This window comes from Nicotiana tomentosiformis, chromosome 6 (assembly GCF_000390325.3).
Source record: "Nicotiana tomentosiformis chromosome 6, ASM39032v3, whole genome shotgun sequence".
Classification (NCBI taxonomy): domain Eukaryota; kingdom Viridiplantae; phylum Streptophyta; class Magnoliopsida; order Solanales; family Solanaceae; genus Nicotiana; species Nicotiana tomentosiformis.
Genome location: NC_090817.1, coordinates 32,526,183 through 32,540,546, shown reverse-complemented (window position 1 = coordinate 32,540,546; position 14,364 = coordinate 32,526,183). Strand labels below are relative to the sequence as shown.

General features: G+C 40.4%; 1 protein-coding gene across 1 annotated transcript; it reads left to right on the top strand.

Moving 5' to 3' along the window:
• Positions 1 to 4,024: 4,024 nt before the first annotated feature.
• LOC138893758 (uncharacterized) lies at positions 4,025 to 4,714 on the top strand. Its single transcript, XM_070178417.1, has one exon. It carries the CDS (start codon positions 4,025 to 4,027, stop codon positions 4,712 to 4,714), a length of 690 nt encoding a protein of 229 aa, XP_070034518.1.
• The last annotated feature ends 9,650 nt before the right edge of the window (positions 4,715 to 14,364 follow it).

Genomic DNA, 14,364 nt, shown 5'->3' with positions numbered 1-14,364 from the left:
GCCTACCTACTTTAGAAAACAACCGCCAGTCTCCACCTTCCTTCCTCAAATTCTCTCCTTCAGCGACTTCTTTCATCGTCCTTAACCATCCATCAACTTTTAAAATCACGGCATTGTATGAAGTAAAATTAGCTGATAATAGGTGGTCAAATGGTAAAATGACACGTGAAACTGAAGGTAGGCAAAGGACGAATCGGGAAACAACTAATACCGAATACAACATTTGTGACTGGTGCTGGATAAGTTCCGAAGAGAACGTAGTCAATGATAGAAGTTCAGCTTTATCATAATTTTCACTTCTGTTCTAGAAAGGCTGAGTTGGGATCAGGCTTGTTATCTTCTCTAATTTCAGTCGTCAAATCTTAATTTTAATCTTATTTCTTTATCACTTTTGGATCAAATCCATTCACTTGTCTATAAACCACATTAAAAATTTAACTGTACAATTTTATGGATAAGCAGTTTGGCGCCCACCGTGGGGCATAGACAGTTGTGTAATTGCTTTGATCCGTTCGTTTATTACTAACAAGTTTTGTTTTTTTCCTTAGTAAAAACTAGAGATGGCAACTAATGATGTCAACAACACACACAACGTTGGGGCAAGCCAAGAAATGTCCCAACATGATGACTCAACCAGTGAGACTCGCAACGATGGGGATAAGACGACCACAGTTGGAGAAGCTCAATATCCTCGACATGTGCGGGAACCAACTCTTGATGATGCAGAGGAGGAACATGTCGTAGAAATGATCAAACTCATAAGGGAACAACAGAAGGCAATCATGGATCATCTCTCAAGATAGGATCATGCGATGACGGAGTTAAAACAAGCACTGTCTGGCACCTCCAATAACGCGAACGGAAGGGGGCCGATTCCTCCCACTATTCCCACAAATCAAACGGCTCAGAGAATCGATAACAACACCACAAAGGGTGGAATTGGTTTTGACGAAGACGGGGGAACCGGTAGCGGATCTGGGAATAACAACGGGAGTGATCCTTTCAAATCCGAGCTGATGAGGTTCATGAGAGAAATGAACGAACAAATGGATCAGAATGTGAAGGAGTTTCATGCTCGGATGGATCAGATTCCGGGCGCGCCACCAGTATTAAAAGGGCCAAATTCGAAAAAGTACACATAGTTGCCGTTTTAACCAAAAACAACACTAGAGCTAATTTCGAAGAGATTCAAGATGCCGGACATACCAAAATACGATGGGACTTCGGATCCGCATGAGCATATCACAACTTACACCACGGCAGTGAAAGAAAACGATTTGGCTCAATATAAGATCGAGTCAATTTTGTTGAAGAAGTTTGGTAAAACCCTCACGAAGGGGCCCCTGACATGGTACTCCCTTTAACCCGAGCATTCAATTGATTCTTTTGAAATGCTTGCTGATTCGTTCATTACGGCCCATGATGGAGCAAGAAAGGTTCAGGCCAGAAAGGCAAACATATTCAGAATTTTGCAAGGCGAATCCGAGTTATTACAAGAATTTGTGATCCGTTTCCAGAAAGAAAGGATGTTGTTACCGGCGGTTCCAGATGAGTTGGAAGCAGAGGCATTCATGAAGGGTCTAAATTCGCTGAGTTCCGATGCCTCCCAAAAACTGATGAATATCTTGGTCGAGTTTCAGGCAACCACATGGGCAGATATCCATAACGCTATAAGTAAAAAATAAGGATATAAGACGATCAACTTAGGTCATCGGTGTCGACCAAGGGATGTGGTCGAGGCCAAAATCAGGACATGTTTAAGAATAGCTTTGATGCTAATCAGCGATCCTCTAGGGGATGTTTTCTATCATATGAGAGGACCGATGGGCGCATCAACAAAGGGTTTCAATCATCGAATAGGTTTGCTCTCAGTAGAAGAGCCTATCATTGACAGAACAACAAGTCGTTATAGGAGAAGGAGGTGCCAGAGGCCCAAGACTCCACATATACTAGGTTATCATATTACAAGTTTAACAACAACTTGGTAGAGTTGGTATCAGCAATGAGAAATATCAAAGAAGCACGATTTTCGAAGCCAATCCGATCAGATCCTTGCTAGAGGGATCCTAGTTTACGGTGTAAATACCATGGGACTCAAGGCCATAGAACTGGGGACTGCCGACATCTTCGCGAAGAGGTGGAGACACTATTGAAAAATGGCCATCTTAGGGAGTTCTTAAGTGACCAAGCCAAAAACAACTATGGCCGAAATCAGGATAATGCGAAGTAGTCGAAGGTAGTAGAAAAGTCACCTCGATTGACTATCAACATGATCTTCGAAGGAAACAAAGTCAATGGTGTAACCTTTTTAGCATCAAAGAAAATAAAGATATCGGTGACTCACAGCAAGAGACTGACTGATATCACCATCACGGAGGAAGACACTGACTGGCTTCTTTTGCCACACAATGACACTTTGGTAATATCTCTCAATGTTTTAGATTTCAAAATTAACCGTGTTTTGGTTGATCTAGGAAGTTTAACGAACATCATCCAATGGAGAGTTCTAGAGCAAACAAAGTTGACCGAAAATATTATTCATGCGACAAAACTCTTAGTTGTCTTCAACTTGACAAGCGTATCAACCCGAGGAGAGATTTTGTTTCTCACACACGCCGAAAGAGTAACAAATACCACTATATTTGAAGTGGTAGATGGCGATATATGTTATAACATAATCCTTGGAAGGCCGCGGATACACGAGATGAAGGTCGTGCCCTTGACGTAGCACCAATTGTTGAAATTTCTGACTCCAGAAGGTATCAAGCAAATAAGAAGAGACCAACCAGCGGCAAGGGAGAAGAACACAATGATCATTTACAGCAGCAAGGGAAAAAAGTCTGGTAAATAACAATTACAGGAACCGATGCGTTCTCCCTTTCCGAATGAAGAAGATAAGGGCGAGGAGTCATCGGAATCCTACCAGATTCCGAGATATTTTCATGTACCATAGGAGACGGATGCGACTAAATCAACCATAGAATAACTCGAGCAAGTGGCTTTGTTCGAGGAGTTTTTAGAAAGGAAGTTCCATTTGGGAACGGGTTTAAATCCCGAGCTCAGGTTAGGATTTATTAATTTTCTCAAAGCTAATGTTGACTGCTTTTCTTGATCACACTCGGATATGACAGGTATCCCATTGGAGATGGCGGTCCACAAGCTGAGTCTGGATCCAAACTTCCCGCCGGTAAGGCAAAAGAAATGCCCAATATCCGAGGTCAGGGACGAGTTTGTTAAAGAAGTGGTAACCCGACTACTCAATATTGGTTCGATCCGGGAGGTAAAGTATCTGAAATAATTAGCTAACATAGTTGTAGTACCCAAAAAGAATAACAAATTTAGGATATGCGTAGAATATAAGGATTAAATAAAGCATGCCCTAAAGACTAGTTCCTATTGTTGAACATTGATCAAATGATTGATGCTTCGGCCGAAAATGAGCTAATGAATTTCCTCGATGCTTACTTCGGGTACAATCAGATCAAGATAAACCCGGAGGATCAGAAAAAACTTTCTTCATAATAAACTTAAGCACATATTGCTATAATGTGATGCCTTTTGGGCTTAAGAATGCTGCAACTACTTCTCAGAGGCTCGTTAATAAGATGTTTGAAAAACAAATAGGGAAAACGATGGAGGTGTATATCAATAACATGTTAGTTAAGTCCTTGAATGCAGGAGATCATTTGAAACATCTTCAAGAAGCTTTCGACATTCTAAGGAAGCATAATATGAAATTCAACCCCAAAAAGTGTGCCTTCAGGCTCGGCTCCCGAACGTTCTTGGGGTTCCTCATCTCACAAAGGGGGATCGAAGTTAACCCCAACAAAATCAAAGCCATCGAAGACATCCCGGACCAAATAACAACACGAAAGAGGTGCAAAGATGAATTAGAAGGTAGGCAACTTTAAGTAGTTTTATCTCAAGATCCTCAGAAAAGTGCCATCACTTCTTTCTGCTTATGAAAAAGAAGAACAATTTCAAGTGGACTCTGAAATGCCAACATGCACTGAAAGACTTAAAAATGTACCTTTCCATCCCCCTGTTACTGTCAAAACCGGGGGAAGACGAGCAATTGTTAATACACCTAGCGGTCTCGGAAGTGGCGGTAACTGCTGTTTTGGTTAGAGAGGATGATGGTACACAATTTCCTGTTTATTACGTTAGTAAAATGTTGTCGTTAGCGGAGACATATTATCCATACCTCGAAAAGCTGACATTAGCTCTTGTAGTTGCCTCCCGAAAGCTTAGGCCTTATTTTCAGTGCCACCCGATAGTCGTTGTGACAGCCTTCCCCTTAAGGAATGTCCTTCACAAGCCTGAATTTTCAGGCCGTATGGCTAAATGGGCAGTCAAAATTAGCAAATTCGATATTGAGTACAAACCCAGGACTGCAATAAAGTCGCAAGCTTTGGCCAACTTTGTGGCCAATTTCAGTCTCGGATTAGTGCCCTTGGCTGCTAAGGAAGCAATATTGGTATCGAAAACTGCATCAGGAGTTTGGACCTTGTTCATGGATGGAGCTTCCAATGTAAAAAAGTCCAGTCTCGGGGTAGTTCTAATCACGCCATCACGAGAAACCCTGAGGCAGGCCATTAAAACTGTTCCATTAACTAACAATGAAGTTGAGTATGAGGATTTGGTTGCAAGACTTGAACTATCCCGGGGACTTTGCTCCGACGTCATCGAAATAAATGCGAATCCAAGCTGTTAGTAAACCAAATGTATGGGATTTTTGACACAAAAGAAGAATATATGCAGCAATATTTGAACAAGGTACAGGCGTTGTTGGAACGATTCAGAGAATAGTCAATCATCCACATCCCAAGGGAATAAAATGTGGAAGCAGATGCATTGGCTAATTTGGGGTCATCCATGAAGATGAAAGGATCTGATTCTGGTACGGTCGTCTAACTTTCACATTTAGTGTTGTATGTGGATGGCCACTGCGAGGTAAATTAGACCAACTTGGTCTGGGACTGGAGGAACAAGTTCATCGAGTATCTTCGGCATGGTAAATTACCCGAGGACCCAAAGGCATCCCGGGTATTACGGGCCAAAGCAGCTCGCTACTGCCTCATAGACGGGAAGTTATATAGGAGGTCATTCCAATGACCATTGGCCCGGTGTTTAGAGGCCTTAGATGCGGACTACATGATGAGGGAAGTCCGAAGGAGTTTGCGGAAATCATGCTGGTTCAGACTTATTAGTTATAAAGTTGTTCAGGGCAGGTTACTACTGACCCCGGATGGAACAAGACGTAAGGGAATTCGTTAAAAAATGTGACAAATGTCAGGGTTATGCACAATTGGTGCACCAAACAGCATAAATTTTGCAATCGGTGTTATCCCTGTGGCCATTCATGAAATGGGGGATGGACATAGTTGGACCCTTACCACCGGGTCCCGGAATGGTAAGATTTATCTTGGTTTTAATTGATTATTTCATTAAATGTGTTGAAGCAGGTCCATACCAAAATATCATAGAACACGAAGTGACTGGCTTCATTTGGGATCACATAATCTGTCGATTTGGAACACCAAAGGAAATCTCATGTGACAACGAACCACAATTCATAAGTTCGAAAGTCACAAAACTTTTGGAAGGGTTAAAAATAAAGAGAATTAGGTCTTCACCGTACCTCTCAAATGCTAACGGACAAGAAGAATTGACCAACAAGATAATTATTTAGAATCTTAAGAAGAAGTCAGAAGATGGTAAGGGCAAATGGTCTGATGAGCTACCAGGAGTGCTATGTGTATATCAAATGACGACGAAGTCAAGCACATGAGAAACACCCTGTCACGACCCCGGCACAGGAGAAACACCATGTTACGACCCCAATTTCCTTCTGTGAGATCCTGAACCGGTGGACAGCACCAACACTGGCGCCGTAGTCAAACCAGTCTTGAGCTTCTGAAAGCTCAACTCACACTCGTCCGACCATCTTAATGTGGCACCCTTCTAGGTCAATCTGGTCAATGGGACTGCTATAGATGAAAACCCCTCCACGAACCAGCGATAATAACCCGCCAAACCCAGGAAACTTCAGATCTCTGTAGTTGAAGTAGGTCTAGGTCAGTTCTGAACTGCCTCAATCTTCTTAGGATCCACCTTTATGCCCTCTACCGATACAACATGTCCCAAAAAGGCGACTGAGTCTAACCAAAACTCACACTTTGAACTTGGCATATAACTGACTATCTCTCAAAGTATGAAGTATAATTCGAAGATGCTGCTCATGCTCTTCTCGACTACGAGAGTAGATCAAGATATCATCAATGAATACAATCACAAAAGAATCCAAGTAGGGCTTGAACAGCCGGTTCATCAAGTCCATAAATGCTACTGGAGCATTTGTCAATCCGAATGACATCACTAGGAACTCATAATGCCCATGCTGAGTCTGAAAAGCTGTCCTAGGGACATAGGATGACGTAATCCTCAACTGATGGTAGCCAGAACTCAAACCAATCTTCGAAAACACTTTGGCACCCTGAAGCTGATCAAATAAGTCATCAATCCTCGTCAATGGATACTTTTTCTTGATAGTGACTTTGTTCAACTGCCGATAGTCTATACACATCCTCATCGACCCATCCTTCTTCTTCACGAACAACACAGGCGCACCCCAGGGCGAGACACTAGGTCTAGTGAAGCCCATACCAAGCAAATCTTGCAACTGCTCATTCAAATCCTTCAAATCCGGCGGGACCATAGGGTATGGCAGAATAGAAATGGGTTGAGTTCCCGGAGCCAAATCAATACATAAATCATTATCCTTGTCGGGTGGCATCCCCAGCAGGTCTGCAAGAAACACCTCTGGAAACTCACGAACAACTAGCACTGAATCCATGGAAGGAACCTCCGCACTAGAATCACGGACATAGGCCAAATAAGATAGACATACCTTCTCGACCATACGTCGAGCTTTCACATATGAGATAACCCTGTTGGTAGAATGACCAAGAGCCCCCCTCAACTCTAATCGAGGCAACCCCAGCATGGCTAAGGTCACCATCTTAGCGTGATAGTCCAATATAGCATGATAAGGTGACAACCAATCCATACCCAAGATAACATCAAAATCTACCATAGGAAGAAGTAGGAGATCTACACTAGTCTAAAGACTCCCAATATTAACCACACATAAGCAATAGACACGATCTACAATAATAGAATCTCCCACATGCCTGGAGACATACACAGGAGCACTCAAAGAATCATAAGGCACAACCAGATATGCAAAAAAATAGGATGACACGCAGGAATAAATAGATCCCTGATCAAATAAAACTGAAGATTACTATGGCAAACTGGAACAATACCTGTGATAACGGCGTCAGATGACTCGGCCTCAGGCCTAGCTGAGAAAGCATAACATTGGGGCTGGGGCCTACCACTCTGAACTATATCTCTGGGACGGCCTCTAGCTGGCTGGCTTCCACCTCTAACGGCCTGACCTCCACCTTTAACAACCTGACCCCCACCTCTGGCTGCCTGACCCCTACCCCTAGCTGGCTGAGCGGGCAGTGGAGCAACGGTGCCGGAACCATGGCACGAGAACTCTGATGTGGCATGCCGCCCAATAATCTCGGACAGGACCTTCTGATATGCCCAATACCACCAAACTCGAAACACCCATCCTGTTGGTATGGCTGCTGAAACTGGAGCTGGCCCGAATGGGCCGGATAACCACGATGATAGTTCTGAATTGGAGGTGCACTAACAGGAGCCGATGGTGCACTGTAGGCTGGCTGCCCATAATAAGGCACATAAGGACCATGACCCCCTGAAGGCACCGTTGAAACTATCGGAATGACGGGGCCTCTTATCTGACACCGATCACCTCTCCTGAGCACGAACCAACTCGATATGTCTGGTAATATCAACAGCCGTTTGAAAGAAAATATCACTCCCTGTCTCCTTGGCCATCTGAATCCTGATAGTGTAAGTTAGCCCATCAATAAATCTCCTCATTCGCTCCTCCTCAGTAGGAAGCAAGATAGTGTCATGGCGAGCTAAGTCCACAAATCGAGTCTCGTACTGGGTGACAGTCATACCACCCTGCTGAAGTCGCTCAAACTGCCTACGATACTCATATCTCAGGGTGACAAGGATGAACTTCTCTAGAAATAGCTGTGAGAACTGATCCCAGGTAAGTGCAAGCGACCCAGCTGGTCTAGTCAACATATAATCTCTCCACCATCTCCGGGCAGAACCAGTCAATTGAAATGCGGAAAAATCGACCCCACTGGTCTCAACTATACACATGTTCTGCATCACCTCGTGGCAACGGTCCACAAAATCTTGTAGGTCCTCCGAAGATGAACCACTGAAATGAATAGGAAAGATCTTGATGAACTTATCCAACCTGCATATAGACTCAGAAGACAAAGCGGGCCTATCACCGGCCTGTGCCGCAATAACCGGCTGAACTACCCCATCTCTAAAGTGAACGAATATGAAAATAACACATCAAGAAGGAATCTCGTACCAAATGATGAAAGGCTACACTTAATACTGAGTAACAAGACATTCAGATATATGATAGGTAAAAGGGGGTAGAAGTAAGACAATTAAAGCAAATATCAATTAAGAGTAGAAGCATGAAAGAAATTAACATTTATAATACGAGAATAATAAATGACAAGTAACAAGTTAAGGCATGGGAAGTAATTAAGGCATGTAACAATCAAGACATAAAATGCTATAATTAATGAATTACAGGTATACATGAAAACAAGTAATTGACGACGTATAGACACTCGTCACCTCGCATATACGCCACTACTCATGAAATTCACATAGCACCCAGGGTTCCTAATTCCTTCAAGTCAAGGTTACACCCAACACTTACCTCACTCCGCAATTAACTCAAAATTCAATCATGGCCTTGCCTTTCGAACAAGCCTCCAAACCAACCAAATCTAGCAAATTATTGACCAAACGATTCAAAATAAGCTTTAGAAACTACTCACGAATGAAAGAGGTTCAAGTTAGATCATTATTGAAAAAGTCAACAAAAGTCAACCCTAGGCTCGCTTGGTCAAAACCCGAGGTTCGGACCAAAACCCAATCACCCCCGAGCTCGGGTATGCAATTCAATTCGAAATTCGACCTCAATTCGAGGTCTAAATTCTAATTTTATAAAAATCTCTAATTCTACCCAAATCCCTAATTTATACTGTGAAAATTCTAGATTTGATGTTGAAATCTTATAAATATAATGGGTAATTGAAAAGAAATAGATTAAATTCACTTACCAATGAATTTAGGAAGAAAAGCTCTTGAGAAAATCACCTCTAAGATGTTTAGGGTTGAGAATTTGAAAGAATGAGCAAAAATCCCGTCTTTCTCAGCTTTTGACCAGACGCAGATGTCGCAATTGCGACATAGGTTTCGCAATTGCGAACCCCGCAAATGCGAAAAAGTTTTCGCAAATGCTAAGAATTCACACCTCTGATGCCATCACAAATGCGAACAATTTGTTCGCAAATGCGAATATGAGACTATTGCAAATGCGACAGAAAGCTCGCAAATGCGAGAACCCCAGTCCCCAGCCCATGCTCAAAGGTGAGATGATGTGATCGCAAAAGCGAGGCTCACATTTGCTAGCCAGACCTCGCAAATGCGAGATCTACAGACAACACCAACACACACATGCACCAACTATTTCTCTAAGTCTAAAATTACTTTGTAGCCTATCCAAAACTCACCAAAGCTCTCGGGGCTCCAAACCAAACATGCACACAAGTCCAAAAACATCATACAAACTCATTCGCGCGATCAAAACACCAAAATAAAATTTAGAACTACGAACCAGACATCAAAATGAATGAAATTTTTAATGAAGCTTAAGAACTTTTAATTTTTCAACCGGATGTTCGAATTACGTCAAATCAACTCTGTTTTGTACTAAATTTTGCAGACAAGTAATAAATACAGTAATGAACCTATACCAAGTTCCGAAACTAAAATCTGGCCGGTAGCAACGAAGTCAAACTATGGTCAAACTTGAAATTTCTTTAAACCTTTAAATTTCTAGTTTTCAACAAATGGCGATAATTCGAGGTAGGGACTTCCGAATTCGATTCCGAGCATACGTTCAAGTCCCAAATCACGATACGGACCCATCGGGACCGTCAAAATATTGATCCGGGTCCGTTTGCTCAAAACGTTGACCGAAGTCAACTCAAATGAGTTTTTAAGGTACGATTTCACATTTTCGTCATTTTTCACACAAAAGCCTTCCGGAAAAAGATACTGACTATGCACGCAAATCGAGAAAAGTGAAACGGAGCTAATCAGGATTTCCAAATACAGAATTTAAGAGTTAAAACTATAAATGACCTATCGGTCATCACAAAATGCCTTCTTCGCATGTGGTAAAGACATTACCTCTCATGTCTCGCATCTAGTTCCTTAGCCATAGCTTCCTGAATCATCTTCTCTGAGCTTAGCACCACTGTCAACACTGAGAAATTCCATAATGACAAATCGGGAGTATTAATATATTTACAATTATTTGTAGCAAATTCGTAATCATAAAACTTGTGTTTCTTTGGCAAGGCTAAATGCTAGCTTGTAAATTTCTAAGGAGTATATTGGTTGTTTGTATTTGCAGGTTGAGCTTGCATATTTTGACTATAGTGGTATTCTTCCTTACGTTATTCGAAATTTGAGCAAATGGTGACTGTGATTGGAAGTGCATTGTTTTTTTCAAGAGCATCTATCCATATGGTATTTTCGAGGAGCTTATACTTCAAATGGTATTATACTGTCAGCTTGACGTATAAGAACATAAATTTTGTCGTTCTTTCTTTACTGATAATTATCCAACTTCAAGTGTTGGGTAAAACCTTATATAAAGTAAATAAATCACATTTTGTTTTCTTCTTTTTTCGCCCTTAGGTCGAAGATAAGCAGTCCTTGTGGTTAAATCCTCTGGGCTCAATTCTTTTGAATGTTTTTATGAATTGTTTGATGTAAATAAAGTTTAAAATGAGATAGAGGGGCCATTAATGAGCGACGACTATATGATGGTAGAAGAACACACAGAGAAAACTCCAAGTTATATTTCATGTTGCTACTTTTTAGCTAGCTAGTCAAATACTACATTAACACACTAGTCCAGGTAAAGCAAGGAGAAAACAAATTCTTGTACATACATTTGTTTTCGTATGGTCACAATCAAAAAAGGACGCTCGCAAAAGAAATAAAATACAAGAATTTCATTTCTCAAAAATTTATTCTTGTAGTGTGCCAGTTTTATACTATGACTTTATTACTCTTTCAAACATTATTTTTAAGACTTTCTTAAGGAAACAATTTTAATATTATAGAAAAAAGTAAACCGACGTTTATCATGCAAAATAAGCATGCCTTTATTTGTGGATCGCGCATGCAAATAATGTTGCTTCAATTTGTAAATTGTGATTTGCTTATGAAACCGAGAATGAAATTTCTATTTGAACCTTTTGATATAAACAAAATAGTATATTTAACTTTGCAATTTTTCTTTCATAAATTTAAAACCATTCATATATAAATTTACTTCTACAAACTTTTGTCTAACGTCGGTTGCAGATAATTTGTTTTTGCAATTTCATCTTCAAACAAGTACTTCGTGTAAGAAAAATTAGTAGATAATATTGAGCAAGAACAAGAAGGAAACAAGAATAACTTATTGAAAAATATTATATTATGGCAAGCCACTGTCTTGAAAGTGATTTCGGCTCTACTGAAATCGTTAAGACCAGTCGCTCTCAAGGTTCTACGACACCTCCAAACACGTGTACCCGTGACTGAAAGTTTGGAATTTGCGAAAAATAATTGCTGAGAAATCGGTTGAAGAAGAGAAGAAGATGAAGGTATTTTTCTGTGTTTGAAAACCTCATATAACAGCTCCTAATATAGATAAGATGGTAGAGCTGTTACAAGAAGGAGAATTAAATTAGGGGTTATGAAAATAAAAGAGTGGTTACAGAATTCAAGCAGGAGTTATAAGAATTCAAGTAGCAGTTACAACAATTTAAAGTATAGCTGTTACAAAGTAACAAATCAAACGTTACAAAATTCAATTCAAAGAGAATAAATTTGGACATATTCTGGTAAGCATGTATTTGGACACTTTTCTGGTAAGCTCAAAAAATGAAGAAAACTATTTCCTATTTATTTTATTTCAGAAATCTAAAACAAAAAATAGATTTTGAAGACAAAATAGAAAGAAAAGAACCTATTTTGCATCGCTCAAAATTGACAGCCAGTCATACAGCCTTCACTTCAAGCTTTGAAGCTAAGTTCGCTATTCGGTCAATGATAGGCTATAGGCCTTACTTTACTCTTTAGGGGTTTACTCTTCTACTTAAGTTCCTAGTTAGGCTGATGCCTTTGCCGAGTCTTAAACTCCGACTCCTACACTCAAAATTGGCCGGAAATGCCCATTTTGAGCTCGCTCAGGTAGATGTTCCCGCTGATCTTGACTTTATAAATTGTCAGCTTCTGTCTTTCCATACGGAGCCGGGCACTTTTCTTGCCTGTTTTGTCTTTATGTGGCCGGTCTTTCTTTCCATTTTTCTGATCAAAAGATCTTTTTTGATGCGCTATCGCTATAAAGTTAATTTTAGCAAAATCAGATTTGGATTAGGCCTCACGTATATCTCGCGCGCAGGGGAGGGAAAATCGACCCGTTTTTCCATCAGGACCAATTTTTCACGTGTGCGAGGCCACTCTCTTTTTCTAGCTCTTTACAAACCCAACAAAGAGCAATTCAATATAAAGAGGAAAAAAAAGACTTTCCACAACCAATGAGGGACACTTTGTCTTTCACAAAAGACAAAGAAGTAAAGAAGGAAAAGGGACCACAAAGATATTTTTGACTTTGTATTACCAAGTATAAATAATACCAACAATCCTCCACTAATGCAAAGACAAAATTAGAATAAGAACAATTCTGGGCAAAAGAAGGAACATGTACTTAAGTGTCAATATCTTTCGAATTGAATTGACACGTAGTGAAATGAGACAACAACTAACATCCACAAAGTGAAGTACTCTTGAACTGAATGGACATGAGTTGAGACGCCTACAACACATACTATATACTTAATTTTATGCAAACTCCGCGATACTAAGAAAGTGCTTTTATGGTCATGCACTGTCACGACCCCAATTCCCCTTCATAGGATGTCGTAATGGCACATAATCTCTACGACTAGATAAGCCTAATATTTGATAACAATTGAACAGATGTAATTAACAAAATACTAAATACCAGTCTAATAAACCCCTGAAAAACAGTATCTCAACCATACAATTCCCAAGAACTGTGGAACAGATTCATAAGCTCTATAGGATAAACTAAAATATCTAGTACATCACTGTTTGAAAGAAAATACAATAGTAAATGAGAATAAGGGAAGGTGACTCCGAGGCCTGCGGACGCCGATCATGCATACCTTGAAGTCTCCGATAAAGGTAACTAGCAGGTAGTATCTAACAACCAGTACGAGCAGACATACCTGGATCTGCACAAAAATATGCAGAAGCATAGTATGAGTACACCACAACGGTACCCAGTAAGTATCAAGCCTAACCTCAGTAGAGTAGTGACGAGGCCACGTCAAGACACTTACTTGGATATATATAAGCAGTATGGTAATGTAATATGGATAAATAATGGAAAGCACGAATTAACTGATACGAAACAAGATAATAATCTGAACAAATACTGAACCTAAATATGGGAATACATAATAGAAGCAACTGAAGAAAAACTCAAGTGATCATATACGGACAGCAACTGCTAGAACAAATAAGAATGAAACAACAAGAAATGTTTCCACCAAAACTCTTTGCAACATGAAATAAACAACAAGAATCACAACGAGGTACCGCCTCATATATAATGAAATCACAACCGAGGTACCGCCTCATATAATAAAGAATCACAACCGAGGTGTCGCCTCATATTCACATTTCTCAATTTCAATCATAATCTTTTCCTTATACCGCCGCGTGAGCCTTACATTTGAAATAGGTTTTTGAAAATAATTTTTTCGAAATAGCTACACGAACTTTAGCCCACCTTATGACGATGTGTGGCTTCACGTAGTTACCCTACAAGCAACACGTACATAAGTCCCACCTTATACCGCCACATGCATATTAACCCTAAGCCTTATACCGCCGCATGCACAACAACCCTAAGCCTTATACCGCCGCATGCACAACAACCCTAAGCCTTATAACGCCGCATGCGCGTCAATATCACATTACAATAACAACTCGCACCACAAGTGCCCATATATCATAATTTACCAACAATTCACAATATCAATATTTTCACAACAATAGCTCACA

What these genes read in the sequence shown, in the direction of transcription:
- LOC138893758 (XM_070178417.1), top strand. Translation starts at nt 4,025, where the DNA reads ATGTACCTTTCCATCCCCCTGTTACTGTCAAAACCGGGGGAAGACGAG.